The following is a 27,230-nucleotide window of genomic DNA, read 5'->3' on the forward strand; positions in this document are numbered from 1 at the left end:
ATTTTTTCATAACATCTGAAAAACTGTCCAAAGGGGCAAAAGGTTTACTTACGAAATGTCTCATTAGCTGAAGAGGAAGAAATGCAAGATATTTGTTCTGTTATATGTGCACATTCAGGTATGTAATTATGGTTGATCAATGTCCATGCTTTGGTGGAAAAGACTCTTGCTTCTTGTAAATGATACATGATTGTTTCCTGTACAGCTTGAAGAGGAGTGCTGCTTTTTGTTAATGGGTGGCTTATCAGGTCCTTCATCAGATGTGTGCAGACATCATTTGGTGCATTCCCAAGATGGACGTTTCTTCTGTTCTTTGGCAACCACACTGGTGTTTGAGAGCTTTTACGGTTCTGTGCTATGTGTGTATAAATCAGCTTTTACCTCTCAGCCACTGCACTTCAATGTACTTGTCAAATAACTAGCTAGACTGTGACAATCATATAATCTTAATTTGCCCTAGCATGCCTAGCAGACCTATTTTACGTTTTATCATTGTTTAACAACTGTGATGCAGTGAACAGAATATTGATATTTTACTCCATTTCTCCAGTGTGCAATTACTATACATCCTGCAATCTCCTTCACAGGCTGTTTCAGTAACATTTCAATTCACTACACTGAACGAGCTCCAGATGATGCTGAAGCAAAACTGCGTTTCAGGGAGAACTGCAGCACACACATGTGATCAGAGACAGAACACAGCTGATTTTGAGGAAATGGCAATGGTCCTTCAAAACAAATTCATAAGTTTGATTTAATTCATAAGACCAAATGTCATCAAAGTCCTAAAAGGCCACCATCCATGCATCTGTCATCCACACATTGAAAAATTAAATATCCTTCATAAGATGCATATATTTCATGACAGTTCCCAACAAAAAAGCATCTGTGAAACAAAATTCTTGAAAGGTAGAACACCATTTAATTCAAGTTATTAAAACCAAGTAAAATTTATTTAAATTGATACTGTATGGTTACCTACCACCTTCTGTGTGTGAAGAGGGCTTTATGGATTTGCTGCCAATGGCCCCAGTGAAATGCCAGAATATTTTGCAGATGAAAAAATGCGAGTAGCCACCAACACAATACAAGTTTACAGAGAGACCTAAAGCTATTTCCCTATCACACATAGCTGAATCTTCACCTTTTGAGCATCACAGTGAGAAGGTGTTAGCAACATAGACAGTTATTTTTGGTATCACAACCCCTGATCAAAAAGCAACTAGTGCCTAGTAAACCAAACCATGTGAAACAAATGCTTCAAGTTATCTTTTTTGAGAAAGCTACTTATTTAGAAAGAGATGGTGCCTGCCACGAACAGTGAAGTAGCTATTGCATTCAATATATAACTGATAAATACTTAGTAAGAGAGAGGAAAATGCTGTTCAGTCAGAGAGCTGTGCTTGTGATACTGGCTGGCTCGGACCTTGTTTCTTCCGTGCCACAGCTGTGCGCAAGGCCTGAAGAATCATGTTCTCATTGTTCATGATGTTGTAATTGGTCAGCTTCAGGAGCTTGTTGAAATCTTCTGCTTTCAGTGAGACCTCCCTGGTTGAATACGGAGAGCAGAAACTGGAGATATCAACCTTGCCCAGTTCCATTTCAGCAGCACTACGTGACATGCCTGTCAAGGTAAAAGAGGAAGATTTTGTATAGTCCCAGGGAATTACACTACTCTGACAGACTGTGTCAAGAATAATTTAGAGAAGTCGCAGATACAATTGATATGAAGACAAGTCCAGTGCTACAGTCTCTAAAAATCTACCTCTGAACAAAGCCTGCTGGAATTAAAAAAAATATAGTTGTGTCATACACCATTCCGTTGCAACCAGCACCTTCTACTGGCCAGTTCATGGCATGTCTTTTTATGTGGTCACAAGTGCTCATCTTCCCCTGCAGGTTCTTGAGTAGAATGTATACTAATGGTAGAAGAAATAATGAGATGTATAGGATAGGAGGAAGCAGAATATTAATAGCCTTGGAAATCATCATGAAAACAAAGCCTGCATCTCAAATACTGGTCCAAAAGGACACTGTGACTGTATTAGTTTATGTACTATTGCTTTGATTTTCCAGCATATACAGCCAACACATTAAACAACCCAAATAGAAAGAACAGTGGCCCTCCACAGAACCATTCTATACTCTACAGGTAGTTGTCCCCTCGATCTGACTGTCATAAAAATATATAATCTAAAAATTATGCTTTGTTCTACACCCTGAAGTAAACTTTTGGAAATCACAAGAATAAACTGGTTCCCATTCATCTGCTTCAGAAGAACATTTTCTTTTTCACTGAATTGCACTAAGACTCAAACTAAAATTATGCACAGGATTTCATACCAAATAGTTTGTGTCATCCTATTTGCAATGTATTTGCTAGTAGAAAGAAGCAATCAAAGGATTTTTGTTTGGCATGAGAAAAAAAACAGTTAGGGAGGAAGAAAGTTCATCGGGTCAATAAAATTAGTAGGGTACTAACTTACCAGGTGCTACATATCTTTGGAAGGTGTCGTTCACTAGAGGAAAATAAAGCAGCATAGGAGCTCCTGGGGTGTCTGCACCATCAAACATGTAACACTCCTTCAGGTTCTTCTCGTCATCTTTCAGCCCAACGCTGGGAAATGGAATTCCCTGTTCTGAGAAGTATTTGCAAGCCTGCTCCAGGGGCTGGTCATGGACCAACAGCAGCAATGCAAGGAAAGGAAGATACACAAGATCAGGCTGCTGCGAATGCCCAGTAATTCTTGCCAGACTGAAAAAAATAGACTGACAGAGCTGGACATCTGGCAATAATGTGAGCACCTGCAACCCCAGGGACTGTTCTTTTATTACCTGAGAAGCTGTTTGAAAATAGTCTTGCAGGAAAACACCCAATATCAAGATGGTAAAGAGAGTTTAAATATGTACCAAGACACTAAAGTAGGAGTATGATTTAGGAACAGAACAGATGAATTCAAAGACTGTTATAAAGCATCATTAATTAAAGGAGAAATAAGTCAGAAAAATTTAGATCTAACCAAAACTAAATTTGCAGCCCAAGACAGTAAGATTCAATCAAGTCATAGCAGTTTATGTAGCAGTGTAACTTGTGAGTAGACCTCAGTAGGCTTTAGCAAGGTTTTGAGACCAGTTTAACCATTTCTATAACTTAGAATTTTAGAAATAATATGAGATTTCAAGCTAACATATTTTAGGTCTCAAAATATAGTTCTAAAAGCATTCATCAGAAAGCTCATTTGTGATGACCAACTTTGTTAAACTATCTAACAAAACACAGAAGTACCACCTCAGTTTGTTTGAATTAATTATTTCCAAAAGACTTGAGATTACAAGAAAGAAATGTAGTGCAAATTATGACATATGCTTTTTTCCAGCTACAGTACAGGAATAATACTTTTTCTCATGGCATCACAATGTAAGAACAGCATTGAGGTTATCTTCCTCTTGTGAAAATGAGGGAACTTTAGCCAGTGAACTTTGTGTTTTCTGTGGTGCCGTTCAGGGACAGGCTTACAATTACAAGTATATATTTGGAAATCTAGATCTTCTTTTTGCATGGTGAGTATCACTTTCAAAATCTATATAACCATTTTAATCAAATGAAATTTTCTGCAAACATAGTAGATGCATTTGATATCTTGCTTCAAGCCCACTATATAAGGATAAAAATTGTATTTATTAAAAGAGGTAAAAATAAAGATGGAGAAATTCTTCAGTTGCCAGGTTGTTCTTGCACAGTTAGAAAACCACATATTAAAATAAAGACAAAGAAAAATTTATATGTTTAAGGAAAATGCAAATTAAATTCAGCATCTGAGTCACAGACACAGTTTTTCCAGCTATATTTATGCTATAAAATCTTCCACATATTGTAATGGAAGTTCCAGCTCAACCATCATAACTTCACTGTGCCACTCTCTCTGTACTTCACTGGTGGAGCACTTAGGGCTATTTCAAAAGTGGTTTTAGAATAGAGATATTTTCCCCTCTGGGAATTTCTATTCTTCTCCTAAGGTCTGGCAACTCCATGTTATTAAATTCCACTAAATTTCACATTTTACAGACACCTGTCTAAAAGCTGTGGAAAGTAAAGGAAAAGCCATTACTGAACAAAGACAGTTTTGAGAGTTCTCACCAAGGTCTGTGATCCACCAGTGTAATTTAAGTGTATGATGACATCCACTTTCCTCTCTGGTCTCATAAGCGGTGGACAGCTGGTTTCAAAGAAGAAAGCTGCATCCACCAACTCCAGGTGCTCCGCGTTGCCTCTCAGGTCATTAGGAGAGGTGTCTAACAAAGTGTCTAAAGATAAAAAGATTCAGAGATATTAGCAAACTGCAGAAAGACATCTATCAAGTTAGAAAGCAAAAGGAAGGCAAGCTTCCCTCCCATCCAGGATTTTCCCTTTGCTTTCACAGCAGTCCTAAAGCTCTATTCAGCCTCTCATGTTTTCCTGGTCTTTCCTACCCATGAATGCACCAAACCCATGGCAGGTTTTACATATGTGCAGAGCCCCACCCCAGTGATTTTCAACCCAGTGAGGACTTTCAGTACCAAACAACCCAAAAATTGAACAGTTGTGTTACTGGAAGTGAAAGACGTGAGGAGTAACTGTTCTTCTTCCTCTTCTCTTAGGAAGCACCAACCACTAACCACAAAACCCACTCAGTTCTTTTTTGGGCTGTATAAATGCCCCTTGCTAAATCCCAGCCCCTGTGCCTTCCCCAATGACTGCTGAGACACGTAGGCAGGAGTGCTGTCCACACCTTTCCATTTTGCGAAATGCTCCTGCTGGATATACTCGTTGTGCATCTGGAAGCCCCTCAGGAAGTTGTGGTACTTGGAGACGGCAGGGCGGTCTGTCAGGATATCCCGGAGAGCCGTGGAAAGACCGCTCGTAGGAGTGAACATGCACGTAGCCATCTCATACGGCTTCTCGGGCAAGTCCGGTTGTTCCTCTGGAGATACATGGCATCAATGACATGCAACTGAATTATAACCACGATTGAGAGGAGGCTAGTCCCAAAGAGGAGAAAGGGTCAGCGACTCTTCTGTACCAACAGTAACCGTGTGTTCATAGCTCTCAGCACTGCATTATTTTTCCCTGTGGTCTGCAGTGAGTTCCATTCAATCTTTTGGCAAAATATAAAATTACTTTTGTTTTCTAAAGCCTGGTTGGTCATGTCTGTCTAAAGGAGCAGTTTTCTCATTAAAAAACCCCATGATCTTAGTACACGTTATATTCACTTTTCCCAGCAAAGAAAAACAGGGAAAATAATTTTATTTCTATATTTGAGGGGATTAGTGCTTTTAGATACTATGTAGGTTAAATCTGAAATTCAAAGCTTATTTATAAAATTAAAATTAAAATTTTAATGTTTTCTTTTCCAATTAAATATTTTTATTTTTAAAAAACAATTTGCTCTATTTGGTTTGGGTTTGGTCAGCTGAATCCAACACAAACTTGCAAATTATTTATATAAACCCAGATGTTTGGGTGTTTTTTTCCAAAAACATAGTCTACAGAATCCTGACTCAAGTCTGTTCACTATGAAATCACTGATTTTGCTTGAATTTTTACATGAAGATGCTCGTGAGTATTTTCAAAGAATGGTCTTTCAGTACAGAGCTGCCTCTCTCAGCTGGTGTAATAGAGCTCCACTCCACTGACCTCTTTTGACCTCCTCTAAATCAATCAGATTTTGAGGGAGGCATGTGCTATGCAGGACAGATATTGGAAAAGGAATTGCTCAAGCTTCTGTCGGGCTAACAAATATTTGACATGAGGCTTTGACAAAAGTTCTTCCAAGTGTTTTAACACACCTTATGTATCCATCCCTATCTTCTTTGCTTATATCACATCGCTTTATTTTCCCAGTGCCTCCCATACCCAGAGTATGAGAGTGACAGGATGACAGAAGAACTCAGAATATGAGAAAATTGAGCACAACTGCCATATCAGAGGGGCCTGGACAAAGGATGCCATAAGTCAAAAGGTACTTGTGATTTACCTATTTCAGTCACTTTGTCTTGGGTCCACCTGTGCCAGAAGTCCTCTGAATTGTCAGCTGCATGCCAGGCATCCAAGAGGTTTTTGGAGAAGATACTACTCCACATTCCTAGGAAGTGGGAATGGTATAATAAGTAGTACTGAGGTAAGCACAAGGAAATTTTTTTTAAAACTGCGTCTCTTCCTTCCACAGATCTTCTCTAACTTTTTTGCATTTCTATCCAACTTTTGATAAGCCCGCACACCTATTTCAGTAGTAGAGTTGAGTTAAAAGGCAAACTTACTTCAGAAGAAATTTCAAACTTTTTTTCCTTCCACCATGTTTTATCTGGAACAACTTTTTTTTTTTTTTTTTTTTTTTAGAAATTTTATATTGTCATTCTCTTGGTTTCATTTCCTTTTTCCTTTGACAGAGAAATCTTTTCAGCCAGTTCCTTCCCTGATTCCCCTCTTTCTTGCCCTATTTATTTCTTCTCAACATTTCCTTCAGCTTCCACAAAGTCTCATAGATTTCCAACTTTCAAAATGTTTTGCAAGCTACAGGAAATGGTGATGCCTCAAAAGCACTCACAAAGGTACATAACAACTTATTTACCATTTTAGTTTCATTTTATCTCAATCCAAATGGTAAAACCATCTCTGCTAGCTGAGCAGTTGAGCAAGTCTTAGGAGACATGCTGAATTTCAGCTGGCTGAGATACTGAGCCATTTCTGATGTGACCCAGTACCCTTGCGGTGACATGCGACACAGCAGGTTGCTGGGGACTAATTTTCAGACCCATTAGTGTTTGTATTTTCTTGTCACTTCCTAAGGCAGGTGAGTCACCTTGCATGAAGCAGATCCGGGACTCGGGGAGCTTCTTCATCAGGCGACCCATGAAGAACTCACTGCCAAAATCCTCTGCGCGAATGAAGGCGCCGTACTTCAGAAAGCCCACCTCGTATGGTGTGAATTCTACCCACTCTGCCAAAACACACACCAACAGTGTTAGCTCTGCTGCTAAAAATGGTCAGGTCACCAATCATGGGATAAACCTTTCAGGCATCAGCCCTCACAGGAGAAATGGGTTAACACGTGCCCTGAGCAAACTCCACTGACAGCCACCTCCAAATCAGCTATCACACTGTCTGCAGGTTTGTGAAAGAACAATGTCAGGGCTAATGAAAAATTTTAATTCTTCTTTCTTTTTGTCTAGCAAGTGGGAAGTTTTCTCATGGAAGGTGGACTAGAACACAGATAGACTTCTACTTCTTTTATTGCCTTTAGCCGACCATGAAAAATATACATTAAGCAACCTTAAAGCTCCAGTGAATCACTTTCTTTAAAAATTCATAGGGTTTCTGAGATGTCACAGATCTATGTTGTGCTATTAGTCTGAAGTTAATGTCTGAATATGCACACTAACATGCCAGGAGATCTCACGAAATAGTTAAATGTTGCTGTCTATCCTGTGGCTGCCCAGTTACTCTTTACATCTCTGAACAAGACTTCTTCTGCCTTGGTATGAGAATTTAAAACAAATCAATATTTACAGTATCCCCATGCTATATCTCCCCAGGTAAAATCAGCTCTTTTCCCGAATTGAAAAATTACCTCTAAAATCTTTGGTGGCAACTTTGTCCTTGACATTGAGGGCAAGGTAGATAGGCAGTGGGTTCTGACCCCAATTCACTGCCCGACGTTGATCAGAAAGTTTGTGATGGCATTTCTGGATTTGGAAAAATAAAACCAACCAGTTAGCTGACAATCAGCTCCTTAAAGATATCAGCTGTCTGAATATGAGGTATCATTTTCCCGAATTCCCTCCTAAATTTGCTTCCATGTGCCTGAATAACAGAGGGCAAGAAAAATGTGGGAATAGGAATAATTGTTAAGATAACCAGCCTTCTTCTACATTCAGTATGCAACAACAGTAATGAGTTGCTTCACATGCTATGCTAACTTTGCATTGCTAAATGTAAGTGAAACAATAGAGCAGATCTGGGTAATTCACCTATTACACACTTTATCTGTTACACATATGAGTTCTTAATGACCCTTCTAGTCAAGATTTCTTTTGAAAATCATATTGAAAGTTAACATCCACAGAGTAAAAATCCTTGAGCTGTCCAATACTAACAATTTATCTTATATATGAAACGGAGTGTACTTCAGCCAAATTAAATTCTAGCAATTTTTGCTATGTACAACTGGGGCCAGAAATAAAATGTGAAATATGTGAAATGAGAGTATTTCATTTTATCTGTTTCACCTAGACAAAATATAAACTATGTTTACAGGATTTTAAAACAAAATAGCTTTTTCTACAGCTATCAATCAGTCTGCTAGCTTACATGGAAAGTTTTGCATATGTCATTACAGCAAAATTAGGAATGGGAGGTCCCAAAAGATCAAATCCAAAGTAGCTGAAAAGCACCTGCAATACCACAGTTTCTGTAACTAGGATGTCTCAGGAGATCTGGATCTGTACACTTCCTCATCACTAAATCACAAAGTGCAGTAAGTGTATCGGGGGTACATCTGCAGTATGTTCAAAGTATGACTGCAACTTGTTTAAATATTACGACCATGGAGACAAAAGCATGGGGCCATAAAAAACCTCTAAAAACCTAAAAAATTTCTTGGACAGCTACAGTGTTTATTAGCATGCTGGTTACTTTAGAGCTAGTCCGAGCATTTCTATGCTACACTTCATGCTGCAGTGTAGACATACACTATGCCTCCAAGTTATTAATGTAAATAAGTGGTGTTCTGCCTACATACCAAACACAGTATTATTGGCCAGGTGTCTCTTCCTAGGGTTTTAATTTCTCATAATTGTCATAAAGATCAAATCAACAGCTTTATGAGAAGAAAGATGTATAGACATTACCCCATCGTTTAACATGGATTCAATCATGAGCCCCCACAGATCAATAAAAGATGTTTTGTGTCCTGCTTGGGTCCTTTGGCTCAGCTCTCTGTAATAATTCCTCATACTTCTCAAGCAAAAAGCCCCCATCTTGCATTTGGCTGCTTGCTTCCGAGCTTCAATAATTATTTCTCCAAGATCCTTACGTGACCAATCAGCATCTTCATACAGTTTCGTCATTGTCCTGCAGACAGGAAACATGATGGAAAGCAGATAGAAATTAAGATGGTTTTGAAACTCAGGATATACTTTGCAGAGCTTTGGGCACTTATTCTTTAATCTTTATGTTACCCTCTTCTTTCAGCTTACTTTGAACAGAAATGCAATTCTAAAGGCAATCAGTCAAAAATCAATTGATCTGGAATCCAACAGAAACAGCTACACCAGAATCCAACACAAACAGCTACACCAGAATCCAACACAAACAGCTACACCAGCTGTCTATGCTGTCTCTGTCCAACAGTAAATAACCATAAAGGATCATTTTGCATACACTTGAGGATGTTTGCACTTGCAAGAAAGTCTCCTCTTGTGGTTAGGTATAAGTTACTTCAGTGACACCAAATGTATGACGTACAAAAAGCCTTTCATGGGTGACCCTGGCATTCACAAACCAAAGGTGGAAGCAATAACTCAATAGACCCCTTTTACCCTCCATGAGATCTAAAGCCCTAGACAAAACATGTGGTTTGCTTAACACAACAAGATCCAAACAACAGTAGAAAAATGTCTCCTCACCATGTTGTGCCAGATGAGCCACTGATGTACGAAACACAATCCAGAACACGCAACTTTTGAAGACCCAAAATGCTGCCATACATGGCAGTGAGTGCTCTTATCCCACATCCTGCTGTGGTCACAGCCACTATAGGCACCTGTTCAACACAAAAAGGGCAGAAAGCATAGGTGGGAAAGTGGCATTAAAGCACATCTATGTCAAAAGATGACAGACATCAAAAAGCAACATCGAAACTAACAAGTTAAAGCATGTAGATTAGAGATAAAGCAACATTGCTCTATGAGTTATAAATAATACAAGTTGCTGGACATGCCTGTGGGGTGTACTAGAAGATCTTGGCTCTTCAGGAAGGATTTTTAAAAAACACAGACCAAACTTATTGGTTTGAAGCACCTTCAAATGATTCAGTTGAAAGCCAAGTGGAAATAGAGACTTTGCTCATCCAGATAGACTGTTGAGCTCTCCAGCTGAGATCACCCTGGCTGCAAACAGTGCCCCGGAGGAGGAGCTGCTGACAGAAATCCTCACTCCTGACCTGGATGGAGGTGAGAAATCACTCCAGGCTTGAGGGAGAAAAAAGAGAAAAATCCCCCAGCAGTGCCTTTTCTGGTTACCTCATGCTCTTGCAGATCTTCCTCCAGATGAAGAACATCCTTCAGTGCAGCAGCAACCACCTTCTTACGGTTTTGTAGGAAAACCTGCTCGTCACTGCACAGGTCAAACCCCAAGCGGGCGTCTAGATTTCTTGGCCTGAAACACATTCCCTGAGTCCTGAGACCAGGGCACGAATATTATATCATTATTGTCCGCAGTGGTCAACTCCAGCTATGCTTGTATGTGTTTGTACAAACCAGTGTATGGACCGTATAATGTAATAAACGAGAAAGAGCAACACCACAGACAGTCCTCTGCTAATTGCTGTAGCTGCTAACAAGAATGCAAATGGGAAGGCAGAGCAGAACATGACATACTCTCCTGGTATGGTAACAAGGTTCCTACAACACACTTCTGGTTTTATTTGCTCATTTTTCAAGTTTCAGTAGTGCCTGCCATACATGCCTCTAACTAGGTAACTGCTGTCAACAGGCACTGCAGTTGATTAGGGAAAGAGCTTACCATGCCTTGGCGTTATTTTATTTGTATAATATGGAAATATTATTTCTTTCTGGAGCTGCTCGCTCCATCTGTGGGCATAACAGCACACACAAATGGGGATCTGCTTACTGAGCTGCACTAACAGCTTGGAAACTTGGAGGAAAAGGGACCCATGATTTAATTCTCCATCACTGAAAACAGAGAACCTGTCAAACAAAAGCCTGCAACCCAAAGATGAACACACCTCCACTTACAACTGAGCCTGCATGGACCCCTGCTGATTTCAAATGAGCTTTGTGTAGGTGCAAAGATCTCCCAGTTACAGGATCAGGTCTTGCTGAAGACTCACTTACCATTCATTTGCCTTTGTGTACAAGTCAATTGTCCTGTCCTGAAAATCGCAATACAAACAGTGTAAGCATGCTCAGGTCATTAATCCTGCGCCTTCCTCCCCCGCTCCATCTATGGGCTGGTTTACTATTTTTGATATCAGCAGTGCAGCTGCAGAATCTGGCCAGCAATGGTCTGGGTTGTGAGAGATATAATGAGCTCCAGTAGAGTCTGAGTGGAATAGAAGTGAGCCATTCATCCAAGCCAGGTGAGCTTAGGGCCCCTCAGCTTTTCATAGCTGAACACCTAGTTTAACCTTCATTTTCTGGGAAGGTCATTGAAAGCTGGGCATCTGAACCACAGGAATATGGGTATTCTCTGGTTTATCTTCTGCTTCAGACTTTCCCTTTGCAAATATAAGTCTTAACTGTCATATCCATTACTGTTAGCTTCTACACTATGTTGATGAACATATATAATATGTCCTGAGGAAATTAATTTAAACTCAGAACAGGGCTGAACAGCATGCCTGAAACCACATGCAGAATAAAAGAAAAAAGAAAAAAAAAAAAAAGCATAGTTGTAGAGTGACTGTAATTCACACCTTACACTGTAGCATGCACTTTGTCTGACAGGAACTGAATCACTGAACTGTAAGATTCTCATCACCCACCAAACTGTGTGTGTGTTGGACTGCTTTTTATTAAGACAGACTTGTTCTCACCTCTGCTATTGTTATTTTCTCTTGTATAGGAAGCGAATTCAGAGGTAGAGTGACAGACTGGTTCATATCGCTTTCATTTTGACTCGACAGAGACTGGAAAAAAAGGTTAAAAACAACGACAGTTAACTAGCATACAAAAGGGGGAAAAAGGGGGAAAAGCAGTCTCTCCTGCCTCTCTTACATACATACACTTACCAATTCCCTGCATACACAGACCTGCAACACACACTCGGGTCTTGGAGGTCCCCAAAGAAATACACAGCAAAAAGCCAGCTACACATTAGCGGAGATCACGTACCCTGCTGAGCCGCCTCCGCCGCGGTAGAGCCACAGTGAGCGCTGACTGGTTATACTTGATGTAATGGAACCTGGCCGGGGAGGTCGGGCAGAGGCAGGAGCTCAGCGTGTGGGTCTGGGTTCCTTCGTATGACCCGTCCACGGTTAATGCAAACTTTCTTTCTGAAGTAAAGGAGTTTCAAACTTAAGTTCTTAAAAAAATGTGTTTCTTTGCACAGCAATGTAATAGATGTTTTTCCTAAGTAATGACCTCATTTTGATACCCAGGTTCTAAGATAATAGACTGACTTTCTGAGCCTTTGGGTTTTGATTTAGAGCTCGTGTGCAGAATATGTTATATAGTAAATGTTGCTATAGTACCACTGCACTTCCATATACACTGTTATTGCTGAGACTACTGCTCTAGTCATTAGATGATGATTCACAGCTGGTAACAGTTTTTGGGGAAAAAAAAGTACTCTCTCCTGAAAGTCTGAAATGTTCAAAGTACTACAGCAATAAGACAGTGTGTGGTACTAAAATATTTTTCTGGTATAATAGTAAGGTATTTTGAAAATTTCAGACTTTTGAGAGACTTTTTTTTTTTTTGTAGCAGAGCACTGTTCTCTTTGGAACCAGTAAAATCTCAGCCCCTCTATCATGTTTCCCTTTACTTCAACCTGTAATATTTCTTCTGAAATAAAATTTCTAACACTTACAAAAATGATGCCTGGTGGTTTTTGGCCTTCATGTAATAAGCCCCAGATACGTCTCTTAAAATAACTGAAAAATGATCTTTTATATAGAATGTTATCAACCCAGGTTCAAGGTGAAATACACTATGTAAATTCAAACACTCAAAGGTATATAGTCACCCTTCAAAAGAATTATCCCACACAAGAATTTTCAGTCCCATCTAGCAAAATTTTTCACTGTGACAGCTGAGTTCAACTTATCATCCATGTGCCAAAGCAGTTTGCAGGATTGGGGCCATCAGATGTCCAAGTGTGATGTTTTAAAAATTGCGTAGGAGATACACAGGTCCACAAGCATGGGCTTGACACTGGAGTGATGCACTGCTTAAAATGTGCAACACGTGTCTTTGGTAATATACTGTGTGTCTTGTGTTTAGCCTATTGGCATGTTTTATGTTGTTACTCCTACAGGAATTTTGAGAAGTTAAATTGATAAAGGAGGCCCAGTCTTCATTCTGCTCATATTCTTTATCTCTGAATTCAGAAACAACAGGAATTTGCTCCTGTTTAAGACTCAGAAAATTCCAATTCCCTGCACAAATATTTTGGAAAGTTATAAGCATCTGATAAGTGGTTATTAGAGAAGAAAGTATTTTGTGGGGAAACCAGACCACATGGTCATCACTCTGCATTTTTTAATAATTTGTATATTTTTGACCAACTACAGCCCCCTCCACAGGCCACTGACATCCATGAGATTTTGTCTTGCATCTTAAATAACTATAAAACAGGGCATTCAAGTGTAAAGCACTGAGCGCTTTTGCCATAAAGCGGCATCCAGATTTGCTCCATAAGTCAGTGAAAGGCTCACCTGTACTGTCCTTCCTCAGCCTCCCGCCGTTCACCTGCACCTCCAAGCATGAAACCTCGCGGGACTATAAGAGACAACCAGGGAAAGAGAAAGAGACATTTGCTGTCAGCAGAGCTCTGCCTCGTCCAGTCCCTTGGGCTCATGCAGGGTGCAGGGGCTTGGGGCCTCAGGGGAGAGATTGTACCAGCCTATAATCCTCCCTACCAGGTCTGGGGAGGTGGCATTGGGTTTCCACGTGGGAAATAACAGATCATGTAGAGACGAGGAAAGAGAAAGGATCTGCTCAGTCCTGCCTGGAGAAGCAGTCCCACAAGGGCATGAGGAGGATGGGCCACAGGGGAAGGGGCGCAGGGCAGGATGCTCATCCCAGCTCTCCACAGGCAGATGGAGGGGTGTCGCTTGCCTGAGCCCAGCTCAGTTTGGGCAGAGACAAGCGCCGGCGACAGCTCACAGCTTTTGCAGTGGCAACCTGTCCCAGCATGAGTCACTAGCGGGGACCGCGCGGGAAAGCCAACATCGACACCAGCTTTAGGCTGCCTCTTGGCCAATGCCTTCATGCCACTGTATGGAGCAGCTGCCCAGTACCTTTGATGCCAGCTTTGCAATAAGCATTACTGTATGACAGAGAAAGGATTATGAAACAAAAATTACCACTAAAACTCCATTAGTAACAATGTTTTCAGGAGCATCCGGACTAAAAGACAAAATGAAAAACAATTAAAAAACAGCTTTCTCCTTTTTCTGTTTTGTTTGTTTAAAAAAAACCTCTTCTTCAAACATTATTTCATCAACTTTATCTTTAAAAGTCCATCTTTGGACAGGCAACATAAACAAACAACATCAGAAATTGTAGCTGGACATGCAATCCTATTTGCCTCTAGGGTTGAGTCTGAACTTTATGTATGGAGATCAGCTCCTCACTGTATAAGACAGGATTGTTTTCTGGCACACTGAAGCAAATTTACACAGGGATAGCATAATTACACTATTGTCCTGTATTCCTCAGTCAAACCTGGGAGATCAGAGCTGAAAAACTAGGGAATTCATCCAACATCCCATAACAAAAAAAGAAAAAATAATACCATTTACCTTAAAAATCAGCTAGCAGCGCTAGGACTGATTTACACACCCATTCTCCCCATCAACTGTGCAGTCAGCATAGAGACACTAAAACCAATTTTTATCTATTCCCACAACTAAAACAAATTCCAAGTATTATTTTCCCACAATCTTACTACAAAGCAAACACCTGAGATCGCACAGTAAGGAACAAGAGGGGTTTGAAACTTAAAAGTTCCTCCTGTGCAGAATATGCCCCTTGCAGCCTAGTGAGCAGCAGCCATCATGGACATCCCTATGCTCCCATCAGCATCTGTGCTAGCTTCTCTGCATGTCTGGATGCCCAGTGTAGATGCACACACATCATGCATGGTCACGCACCCCTTCTCTGTTAAATGTCCTACACAAACATTTCCAGAACACCCAAACTTCCCCCCTGCTTTATTCAGATGGTGACTGAATAAAGTTAGGGGCTGCAAGTGTAAAGTGATGTTTTGTGTCAGTAACGTTTTACCTCTGGCTTACATTTCTACTGATCACCTATTTGACATTACACACCTGCTCTCCATTGTGAATTCAACCTCCAGCTCCTCTTTTCCCTGAAAAAGAAAATGAATGCAGTCACTGCAGGTTGATTCTCTTGCAAAGAGAGATACCCTAAGGAATCTGCTCTTCGGGGGACTCTATAAGCTAGTGTCCACCTTTCGTTACTGCACATGCAACAGATTTGATTTTCTTCATGTTCCATCCACTATACTTCTAGTGTCACATACTTCTAACATCGTATCCATTATTTTAGCAGACTCCTAATTTGGACCTTGCAGGCCAAATGTAATACCTACTACAAGACTCTTGGCGGTTGCTCCCCTTTCTGCAGTCATAGGTTCAATCCCCCACTGTTTCGCAGGCCACCTACAATTCCACTTTCCTGTCCTCCTCCACAAGCTCTCAGTGCTCCCCACTGATCCTCAGCATGTGCAAGGCTGGATTTCTCTGGTGCAGCCAAATCACCCTACCCCTCTCCCAGCCCTCACCCCCAGACTATTACAGATGGGCCTGGTGGCACAATAATATGGTGGGGCACTTGGGCATATAAAATCCAGGGTGTTCTGGAGGGTGTGCTTCTGTTTGCTGGAGTCTGCACACATAGACTCATTGCATGCTGTCTTCATCTTTGTCTTTTGTAATTTCCTCCCCCTGAGATTTCCTTCCTCCTTCACAGGATTGGTGCAACTCCAATTATCTTGTTGGTCCCTAGCAATAATACGGCATGGAGAGCCAGCCTTTACAAAACAGGTATCAAATCAATTCAGGACTCACTGAAGTAAAGTGTTTCTAGGCCTAAACACTGTCCTTAAAATTTCAGTATAAAGTTGTTTCAACCTTATGAATCCAAGACCCGCTGAAAAACTCACTTATTGATATTAAGTTTGCAGCTTATGACTGCAGATCTACTTCTATATTAGCAGAACATAATACAGAGCTCAGAACCACCAGATCCAACTGTAAAGGGATACCGAAAACTATTGGGGTAAACTCTCAATAGTTTGATATCAAGGACAGCAACCAGGCAATCAAGCCAAACAATGTTGGCGAATTCTGTCTGTAGAAGCACTATCCAAAACTTGCAGTAATTACAGAATCAATACTGGGTGTCAACCTCTGAAATAGACATACTCAGATGGCTAAATAGGCAGTAAGAATGGCTTGTGTATGGGACACATGACAAGAAAGATGAATTAACCACATTTTCACCTGACCACGTCTCCTTATCTTTGTCCTTGAATTTTACCTGTGGATTCAGCTGGAAAGACAGTTGAATGTTTTCTCCGAGCTGAATTTTAGAGACATCAAAGAATACAGTGAGGAGATGGTCATCTTGAGTTACTTTATCCTCATCACAAACTTTCAGCTCCAGAATGTTCTGGAATCAAAAAAAAAAAAAAAAAAGCAAAAAGCTTGTATAAGGTGTAACAAACATAAGATGCCACAGATACTTCATTTTAGCTAAAGGAATTTGGGAAAGAAGTTCAAGAATGAAAGCAAAGGCAACAGTAAAATAGACATTTTGCAGCTGTACTCTTACAGACAATAGACCATTCGGAAAGATACAGTCTTATCCAACCACTGAAAGAGAGTAACCACAGTAAAAGAGTGTGAATACTTTGCAAAGGAACTCAGAGAGATCTGCTGTATGGAAGGGCTATACAGCAGGTTTGATATCTGGTAAGAATACCTGTTGGGGATAGCCACCATTCCTACCTTAACCTGGCTCTGAATCGTGAAGTGGAAAGTTTCGTTCCATGTTGGGTTCTTGGTGTTCTGGACTGTTCTGGTGCGGAAATGCTGCACTGAAGCTGTTGGCAGGCTTAGGCTCACGTAGCAGTCTGACTGGGTTACTGTTGAAGAGACAGAAAGATGAAAGCAATGGACCAGTGAAGTACATCTTGTACCCTGTAAGGTGTTGTACTGTGCGAATTTTTAATTTAAAATTTTTAAATTTAAAATTTAAAATTAATTTTTAAATTTAATTTTAACATGCCTTCATGTTTCTGAGGCAGCTCTGGCTGCAAGTTCCATCTTGTCTACATTTTTGGAGCACCTTTCTTTTCTCTAGCACATCTGGCTGCCAGCACAATGGCAACAGAAGCTCATTTCACTGAAGGTTCCCATGAAGCCCCATTGCTGTCACAGAAGGCAAGGTCTTCCACCAAAGCACTTAATCTCAGTGTGCCTTCTTCCCTTTTGAAAAGTTAAAGGGAACACATGCACCCACACCACAGAAATCAACAACAGAGCTTTTCAAGAAAAAAAAAAAATTAGAAAAATTTTCAAGGAAAATAAATTCATCATCTAAGGAAAAGGTGAATTGCATTTAATCTTCTGTGGATTAAAATGAGCACATGTAAGAAAAACATTGAAATGTTGAAGAGTCTGATGGCGTAACATTTGGTTTGAGAAGCAGCTGTCCCAAGGGAGAGTTTTCACCAGTAAAACCATATAAAAATTTATTGCTTAATGCCACTATTTTCACCTGCATCTCTGTGTCGCAGCCAGGAAGGAATAAGAGTATTTGCAACACTTGATGGACAGGTGAAAACTTGTCTGTGCTTCCCAGCACAGAGCAAGGTGATGTTGCTTCTTTGCACAAGATTGCATTGCTTTGGCTTTGCTGTTTCAATTAGAGGCGTGTTCAGGTCATAAAGTTCACCTGTGATTTTAAAATTTTTAGATGTAGGGAGGGCATCTTTAGTATTTTAATTTTCCTCTCCCAGATGAAGAGGCCAATTGTAAACTTTGGATTTCCACCTGAGCTCCCTCATAGGTGAGGGACGTTCAGACCCAAAGATTCAGTAGGAAACAGCAGTTCACAGCAGTCTGCAGTGCTTACATCATCAAGCAGCACTTTCCTTCTGAGGTCAAAATAATCTGCCTGCAAATGTTTTGTCATAGCTGTTAAGTAATAAAAGGCAAACGTGAATCATGAGATCAACAGTCCTGTGGACCCACACTCAAAAGTCAGGGATGATCACCCTACAGAATATGATCTGTTAGGGACAACAACCCACACAAGCACCAAAGATAGCATGGGGGAGTATTGCCCATAAATGCCAATCCCATCATTAGCATTCTATTTCCTCTATGTGTAACACCACCTATTCAAGCATTCCTGCCATTGCATAGCAGACACACCTTCGTCTGACTAGAGTTGGTCTTGTTACTGGTAGACCTGACTCTGGGAAACACAGAACTGACTTAGACCTTTACTGCATTCCATGCGTAATTGAAGAATTAACAAAGCCAGCCTTCTATTTTTTCTTTTTCCCGACTCCCCTGAAACTAAAAAGTCATCTTTTTCTGAGTAACTGAATGACACCAAAATAAAAGTAACTTTGAAGGCAGTTGTGGTATGTACAAAAATACATGAATTCTAACCAAAAAAAAAAATAAATCCAAACACATAGAAAATAGCTGAGTTTGCAACAGTCCTTATCACTCCCAAACTTTTGTGTGTATACAGGAAATGTCCCTATGAAAATCCTTTTTGGCTCTTGGGAAATTCAGATTGATATTAGCACAGTCTGCTGTTGGCTCTTGTCCACACTCGGAGGAGGATCAGAAGGACCCGAGTCCATAAAAGTGTGATCAATCCAAAGTTTATTTCACTGACATTTCCCAAAGAGCAATACATGCTCTGACTAGATCTATGGCAAAGAACAAAATATTTCTTCTGAAGTCCACCAATCTTTTCTTTTCTGCAAGTGATCACTGTATGCTACTGTACTGTATCATGCGCCTTTAATAAATAACTCCTTGTAAGACAAGAGAGTTCTGGCATCTCCTTTCAGATCTCTGACTTTCTCTAGGGGACTTCTGACACAGCCACTAAACGAGCACGCTTCCCTCTTCCCATCTGCAAAACATGTTTGGTGATGCTTTTTGTACTTCAGAGGTGAAACCTACTTGCCTCTTGCTCATGAAGTATTTTCCAGGTGTTATAAGAGAGGCACTTAAAATACCCAGAAATCTTTTTTACATATCTCAGATACTTCAGGCCTGTATTCTGCCCAACCAGCTCCAGGCGCAAGCAGATTCAGGAACTGGAACTCCACAGCTTACTCTGTGCCCACACAGCAAGATCCCATGGCCTTGTATCAAACACTTCTTCACGTATACATACAAGGCTCCCATTGCCAGCCACATGCAAGCAAATCATCATCACTCTGGTACGTAACTACGTACCAGCACCTAACTACGACGATTACGCTCGCACATGGTACACACAGCAGAGTCACAGCAGCGACACGTTGTGTCCCTCCCCTGGACCACAGCACGTGAGCAGCCGTCAAACATGCTTGGGGTGGCAGCCGTGGAGGTATCGCTGTGGGGCAATATCCTGCTAAAAGCAGGCGTGGCAGCAGGTGTTTATTACAGCACGGTCTCTTCGTCCAGTTATTACACTAAGTTTGTAATTATCTTCCAGAATAGCAGCAGGACTGGATCTTAATTGTGTTTTACCATTAAAAAACATTACAGTGACATGACCCATGCTCAGAAACACCATAGCCCCAGCACCACACTAGCACCCCTGACAACAGCAGGGCAACAGCTGTTCTGGCTTGAGCTAAAAATCTCACCTGTCTCATAGACAGCCCAAATTTAAATAAGTTGGGCTCATATTTTATTTCTACCTCCTTTTTGATACTAACCAATGCAACCACCAGCCCACGTGTAACCCAGACAGAAACCTGGACATCCTTCTCCTCTTGGACTGCCTTTAGTTGCTCACATTGAAGCTATTTCTAGGGAGTAGTAGATTTTTTTTCATGACTGTTAGGGTATAGGTTTTTTTATTGTGCTGAAGGGATTCGAACCAAGGATGTGGTCTCAAACACTGGTTTGCCAAGATCATCTCCTTGATCATGTCTCACCTCACTTGGACCCATCCACGTCACCACCAGCTGAGAAAAGCATTTTTCTTCTCCCTCCCATACTGTGGAGCTGAGCAGCAATCTGGCTGAGGGTGGGTAGACAGGCAGGCATTGTTGTTTTATAGAGTGCAGAATATTAGATAATTTAGATAACTGGAAATTTTTATATTCTTTTTTAAATAAGAATGTGGGTTACTTCTGTAAAAGTAAACATCTTTCTTCTCAAGGGCCTTCACAGTCAGGCTATCAGAATTTATTCAGTCCTGGAAGATCGGTTCCAGCCTCCAAGGAGCACTCAACATTAATTTCCTAATAGCTAAACTTCAGCAAAAAGCTTTCACACTTTCTCCCACCTGCCCTTCACGTTTGGTGAAGCACCCTACAAGTATCCCTAATCCAGTACCACTAGTCTCATTTACATCCCTCGTTAAAACATACCTTTATTGAGATGTTACTAAATAACCTTACTTTTTTCCTCCTTTTCTCCTTTCTTTGGCTTTATCAATCTACTTCCTTCTATTTTATAATGAGATTTCAAGCAGCACCTAGAACAATAGGCTGTTGGTATATAATTGTAACTGCTTAAATGGTGAAGTAAGTAATAAACAATGAAACAATAACACCACTGAAAAAAAAAAACAAAAACCCAAGCCACAAAAAAACCAAACCCACCAGAGGAAGTGCAATAAGTATCACATTGGACCATAGTTCCTCAAACAATAATGTATCTCACTGGCTATATTTCTTTTCAGGATGTCAAGGGCCTTTCCATGAGTTGGTCTCATGTATGGCAGAACTGCTATTGCAATGGTATAAAATACTACTTCTGATTAAAATGTAAAACATACTTAATAATTTTATAAAATACCCAAAATAATAAAAGTCTTATATTAAAAAGTCAAAAACTTGGAAGTTTTCAAAATTAACAAGCCTAATTTAGAAAAAAAAAATCCATAAAAGCTTCAAAAATAAAGTTTTCTTACTAAGAAAATGCTGAAGAATATTTTTAACTCTACACCAACCAAGGTCTATTTAGCCCAGAGCCCACAAGCAGTTCCACTGAGGGAACTTGGATGTTTTCAGGAAACAGGGAATAATGGCTTAAATCTGCTGACCTCAGTGTTCCCATCTAGTTGCCTATTTTTAAGTTTTTGTTTAACCCTTAATACTGGTAACTTTTTCATGTGTTAGTTCTACTTAATGATTTTGTTTCTCTCCAGTATCTTGTTCTTTAGCCCCTTTGTCTTTTTTGGGGAAGGATCTTTGGTCTTGTTAGGAATGGACATCAGTGCCAGAGGGGAATAAGGCCCACATTTAGAGGTGGGTGTCTAAGGAAGAGCATGAGAGGGTAATGTGCTCCCAACCATCACAATTCAGAGACTTCCTAAGCCAACCTTCACTGTATTTCTCTTCTAGAAACTTGCCCAGTCTCTGCCTGGAACCCACATAAACTTTTGGCACCTGTGATCTCCTGCCATAGGGAGTTCCAAAACTGAACCACATGCTATGAAAAGACACCCTTCTGTTTGTTCTGGAGCTATGGTGCTTGCCCAAGGACTGTGAGAGGCTGAACTTGAAATCTGAAATTCTCTGCAAAGAAAACCGTGTTTTTAAGGGTGGGTTGGATTGGTGGCACATCCAGGTGTCACCCCATTAGGGAGTCAGGATGAAGATGGGATACACACCCAAATCTGGGAACTGGCAAGCGTTCAGAGGACCAGGAACATCAAGAGCCCCGGTGAGCCTGATGGGGACGTGGGTGTGCTCAGTGGGAAGGGGGAATGTGGAGAACACAAACAAGGCACTAGATTCCCAGGTGTTATCAATGATACCAGCTATGCATCAATACACAAGTGGAAATTAGTGTTATAATTTATACACTTATGGATCAATGAGAAAAGGAGACAGAAAATAGTGCAAGAGGACATAAAAAAGATTTGGGACTTAAAAAGCAGAATGAAACTGTTTAAATTGTCTTAGATAAAAATACTGTCTTATGCACTGAACTTCCATTAAAGGTCTTGTATTATCTATTCTGTAGTAAGTGAGAGTTCAAGAGTCTGTTGTTATGGATTAATTTTCCTGTCTCTGTTACCTGGGAAATGGAGCAGATATAATGAAGTTAACCTGCAGCAACAGGTTGGGAGACCTTCTAAACATCAGATGAGTGTTAAAGTGATCCAAAAACTCTACATAAACCTAGTGCAACAAGGAATCTTGAGAGGAGAAAATAACAAAATGGGATTCACTCTGGAAACAAAAGGATGGGCACAATTGATGAGAGATAGAAGAAGCTGATTTAAAACATTAAAAATTTATAAAATGACTGAGAAATAGGTGACACTTGCCAACTTGTGCTATCTAGAAAAGTTTGCAGGAAAAGGGGAGTGATAAAAACAGAGTTAAGAAAAGGAAGAATGAGAACAAAAAAAAAAAGTGTTAGGAAAATAGTACTGTAAAAAAGTCTACATCACTGGTGATGGAAGTCCACATGCTTCTGGGTTTCCTAAGGCTGTGTCAGGCTAATCTCCAGGGAACTGTAAAGATGACTGAAACAACTCAACAATGTTCCCCCAGTTTTACACACAAGCCAGCAAAACTTTGTACAAGTGGTACATCTTTTATCTTAAGCCTCCCATTTTGCTGCTTCTCAGTGAAAGTCACATAGAGTTACCAACATGCAATTTACACTAGTTTTAACATTGCCAGTGAGTTTAACCAGAGGTTAAATTAATTTATTAAAGCATTCTAAATATAGGTTTATTTTATATGATAAAGAACACGTCATTGAAATATGTGACTTCTACAAGTCTGGCTACATAGAAAACTACATCCTGAAATAGTTTGAAAGCAGATCTTTCTGATAAATGCAACTGACAGATTTTACACTCAGCAAAATCCAGTGTGACTCAAATTAATCAGCTGTCAATCAAAAACAGATTCGACAATTAAGCGTAAAGAAGGCAGTGCCATGACTGATATGATTTTCTTTTCCTACATGATGGAAGTACCCAACAAGCAAAACATTAATGTTTTGTAAGTTTTGGTTTTGTTTTTCTTGTGCAAATTTTTTTCCCCCTCAATATTTTGACTGATACTACCATTTCAAACAGATGATCGCCTGGCAATGTTGGTGGTGAATGTCTGTCATTCCATGACATGTCTTCCACTGGGAAGCAGAAATGCCTGAGCATTTCAGTACCTGCCCCTTGTCTTAGAAACTTTCTAGTATTGGGAAGGACAGCATCAAAACATAGGAAACTCCCTTCAGAATGAGAATAATTTCAAGACTAAAAAAAAAAAAAAAAAAAGAAAAGCATTGATCTAGATGAGAAAAAGGTGGAGAGGAAATTTGGTAAGCTCATTATCATGCAGATGATTTAATAGAACATGATTGCGTGGGGAGATATCTAAGGGCTGTAATTTTCCACAACTCCTTCTTTCAGTTCAGAGCACATGGTTGTACCTTCAAATAGGTTTTAGCTGTAGCAAGGGATTTCTCTCCAGGCTATATCTGAGCTTCAAATCTCCTTTTTGCACTTTAGAAATAGTCCAGTGGGAGGTTCGTACAGACTCTTCTTCCCCATACATTCAGCAACAACAAAGTATCTTCTCTTCAATAAAAATCTGTGTGAGAAACTTCTTCATATACCTTTGGTCTCTAGAGAAACTATAGCAGAACTCAAAGCAAATCACTTTGGAAAGGCCCAAACAGAAGTCTTGTCTTGAAACATTTTAACTGAACAAAATTAGCATCTGGTTTCTATAGAAACTTTCTGGATTCTTATTTGCATAAATGAATAAATGCAAGACCATCCGCCATCTCCTCAGATTGGAGGTGATAGTCATTCACACCTTTTTTCCTAGTGCTTGTAATTCAGATATATATGGAGCATTAATAAACTTTTACGTAACTATCATAACTGGGCATTTTGTAAAGATAGTTAAGAACAGAAGAAACCAACAGTGTGAGCCCTCAACTAAGTTTTGAAACATGGCTGTTCCTATGGCTGAATCAAATTTGGCAGTCCCTGAGAGATGTCATGCATGCAGTCCTGAGCTCACATAAAATGTTCTGCGATAGGCGCAGGGAGATGCACGGGGTGGACATTACTGTAAGAAGGAACATAGAAATAGGTGCCCCATCTAAACTTCCCTGTGAATACAAAACCTTTCTTTGCAGATCCCAATGTGAAACATTTTATGCACTCTGTGCAAACATCTGAACTACAACTCGTGGCTAGACTTCAGCATTACACTGGTGAAGAGTATCTTGTAACTATTCTACCTCACCTTCATCTACAGTCATACATATCTGTCTCTCTCTCCTTTTATAAATACTCTGTAGTGCTTGTGACTCTTGGTTATTTTTCTGAGTAGTTTTACAAACATGTGGATTCTCCAGGGGGAAAAAAAAGATACTCACACAAGTCTGCTTTCCTGGCATTTTTCATCCGTATGATTTTTACAGTGAGCAAGTTGCATGGAGAGGGCTCTGTCTGTTGAACAGCATACAAAATGCACGGGATCAGCATGCAGAGAGAAAGAACAGAAGCACAGTCAGAGAGAGCATTGAATTAAGTATTTCAATTCCAACCATCCAAAACATGAATGGAGGTTCTTCCTTGTGCATTGTCTTGTCCTTTTTCCCAGAGGGTTTGCAGCTGGGTGTGGCCCAAGACCCAAAATGTACATTCAGTCACAGACCAAATCTCTGGTGTACTCCATTTTCCATTCTTAGGAAACCTGTGGTAAGCCTCAACTTGAGGTGTCTGACTCTTACAACCCAATCAGAGAGACATGTATGATAGCGAGCCTTGCTGTGTTACTAATACAGCTGACGCACATCTTGGTCTGTGCAGATTCAAAGGATGTCATATATATCCACTATATTTCACAACAACCAGCAGACAATCTAGCAGGGCAGGAATTAGTAAAGATATCATGGTGTAATGACGCTGCTCATCAGCTGGTTTATAGCTGTATAACTCCATTTTTATGTTTGATGCAGAGCAGTGCTGACTCTTTGAAAATGAGGACCTGAAAGTGTCTTTCAGAGACCTATACCAAACTTCTCAGAAGGGAGCAGTGAAAGCAACAACTTTAATTGTTTCTCTCCAAATAATTCAGTTCATCCAATCTTCCTTTAAGCAAAGTATCAATGAAAATTTTGGGAAACCACTTAAACCTAAGTATCAAAAGACATTTTAAAAACCTACCAGGAAACTGGTTTGGTTTTGTCATCCTCTCTTATCCTAAGCAAGGATCAAACATGATACCTAATCAAAAGTATGGGGACTGAAGGAGAGGCACTTTGTTCCCTAGATAATTTTTTTTAAAGAAAGAAAAGGAGGAAAAGCTGCACATTTAATGCTAAGTGACACAAAAACCCCCAAAAACATACAACAAAAACACAGCTACTAAAACCAACCAAAAAAACCCTTAAAACCACAAAAAACCCAACCAAAATCCAACAACCACGAGAAGTAAAAAAGAAAGAGTATAACTACATAGTGATGGAACAAATGCATATAAGAGGCAGTTCATGCACACTACCTGTCGGGTAGTGCTCAACCAGTAGAGCAGGGACTAGTACTTCAATACATAGATCAATATATGACAATGTGTCACCATTCATTCCCTTATGCCCCAAAACTGCCACAATTTTTAAGAGCTATATGTAACATCTCTCATAATATTAGTTTCCTGGATTTCCCCATGCTCTCACTGACATTAGTGGTACCTTCTTGGTTTTCCTCAGTGGGTCGTTTTGCCTAGCCCAGTTGGATGGAAGTAAAAGAAAACAGCAACAAACAAAGAGATATCTTTTTTTTTTTTTTTTAATTGGGGATTTTCAAAATAATTAAATTACTACAGTATTAAAGTCCTTGCATTCCTGAAGGCCAAAACACAAAGTAGGCACAAAACGCAGACAGAAGCGCCACTTTCCTCTCTGCCTTGGTGCTGAAGAAGAAATCTCACAGCTGAAGATACAGAAGGTAGAAAAACACCTCCTACAGTGGGTCCCCTATTGCCAAGGAGCTCATCGAACAGAGTCCTCTTTCTTTTTCTTACCTGGATCTTACTGTAGAACAGCCCCATCGTGGTCTTTTCCGCGTCCAAGCCAGGTGTAAAATGTGGCAGCGATGGTTACAGGGGAGTCTCAGCCAGGCAGCTTCTTGTGCTTTAAGCTGCCAGGAGCAGGCAGGTGTGTTAGTGACTGACTCACCACCGCCTCACCCCGCCACCACCACTTGAGCAATCCCCAACTCCTCCTCCTCCTCCTCTCTGCCTGGGAGGTGAGTGCATGCTGCACACTCGCACGCAGGCTCCAGCACTGCAGAAGGATCAGCTTTGCAGCTCTAGTTAGAGGGACATTAAGACCTGAAAGGGATCTCCCCTTTACAGTTATGGGTGCTGAGCAAATGCTGTATACTCTAAAGCATCCCCATCGCTTTTTGAGGAAGCCACAGTCCTTCAGCACACTGGAGGGCTGTCAAACTGCAGCCCCTTGTGTGGAGGTGGCTGACACCAGCCAGGGTCCATCTGGATGCCCAGGAGTGGGCAACAAGGATTTCTTTGGCCAAGGACATCCCAACAAACGAATGCACATGCAAAAGACTTTGTAGCTTTTTATTGCCTATAGGAAGTAGGTGGGTCTTTGCTTAAAGACACATCTGAAATAAATGGGTTTTTATCCGCATCTCACCTTCCATTTCATGTTCCATGCTCGACTCATGCAGTAAGCTGTCTTTCAGTGTCATTTACAGTAATAAATATTGCACAAAACAATTCCCAAATCACCCGTTGAAACTATAGGAGAGTTTCCCTTGTAAAGGCAAAGCTTTAAAAATTCACTTACTTTCTCAAAAATTTTGTTACTTTGTGCATCTGAACTAAGGTGCCTCGGTGAATGATCTCCAAGAGAATACATTTGGGAGGGTGAAATTAATGTTGAAATTAATGTTAATTATTCTCTATGTTCTCTTGTATTCTTCATGTCCTCATATTTATAAAGCTTCACTGTGCAGGGCACTGGACGTCATGTCAGGTGGTCCCTGTCTCAGTGAGGGAATACACAAAG

General features: G+C 40.4%; 1 protein-coding gene across 1 annotated transcript; it reads right to left on the reverse strand.

Annotated features, from left to right (window-relative positions):
• Positions 1–1,385: 1,385 nt before the first annotated feature.
• LOC141961822 (cytosolic phospholipase A2 epsilon-like) lies at positions 1,386–26,248 on the reverse strand. Its single transcript, XM_074909160.1, has 20 exons — positions 26,222–26,248; positions 24,573–24,645; positions 16,977–17,113; positions 16,507–16,638; positions 15,273–15,313; positions 14,307–14,349; positions 13,656–13,719; positions 12,112–12,272; positions 11,814–11,906; positions 11,113–11,150; positions 10,279–10,435; positions 9,664–9,800; positions 8,887–9,109; positions 7,608–7,722; positions 6,840–6,977; positions 6,015–6,122; positions 4,770–4,961; positions 4,139–4,305; positions 2,487–2,670; positions 1,386–1,624 (listed from the first exon to the last, which is right to left on the reverse strand). Exons 1-20 carry the CDS (start codon positions 26,246–26,248, stop codon positions 1,386–1,388), a joined length of 2,469 nt encoding a protein of 822 aa, XP_074765261.1.
• Between the last annotated feature and the right edge of the window lie 982 nt (positions 26,249–27,230).

The sequence above is a fragment of the Athene noctua genome, chromosome 6, assembly GCF_965140245.1.
Source record: "Athene noctua chromosome 6, bAthNoc1.hap1.1, whole genome shotgun sequence".
NCBI classification, from domain to species: Eukaryota; Metazoa; Chordata; class Aves; order Strigiformes; family Strigidae; genus Athene; species Athene noctua.

Excerpts from the sequence above, each read along its gene's own strand:
- LOC141961822 (XM_074909160.1), bottom strand. The coding sequence starts at position 26,248 with ATGGGGCTGTTCTACAGTAAGATCCAG. Across the intron at positions 14,350-15,272 it reads GAATTCACAATGGAGAGCAG|TCCGGATGCTCCTGAAAACA; the intron begins GTGTGTAATGTC and ends TTTGTCTTTTAG. Across the intron at positions 2,671-4,138 it reads CTGGTGGATCACAGACCTTG|CCCCTGGAGCAGGCTTGCAA; the intron begins GTGAGAACTCTC and ends GTCCATGACCAG.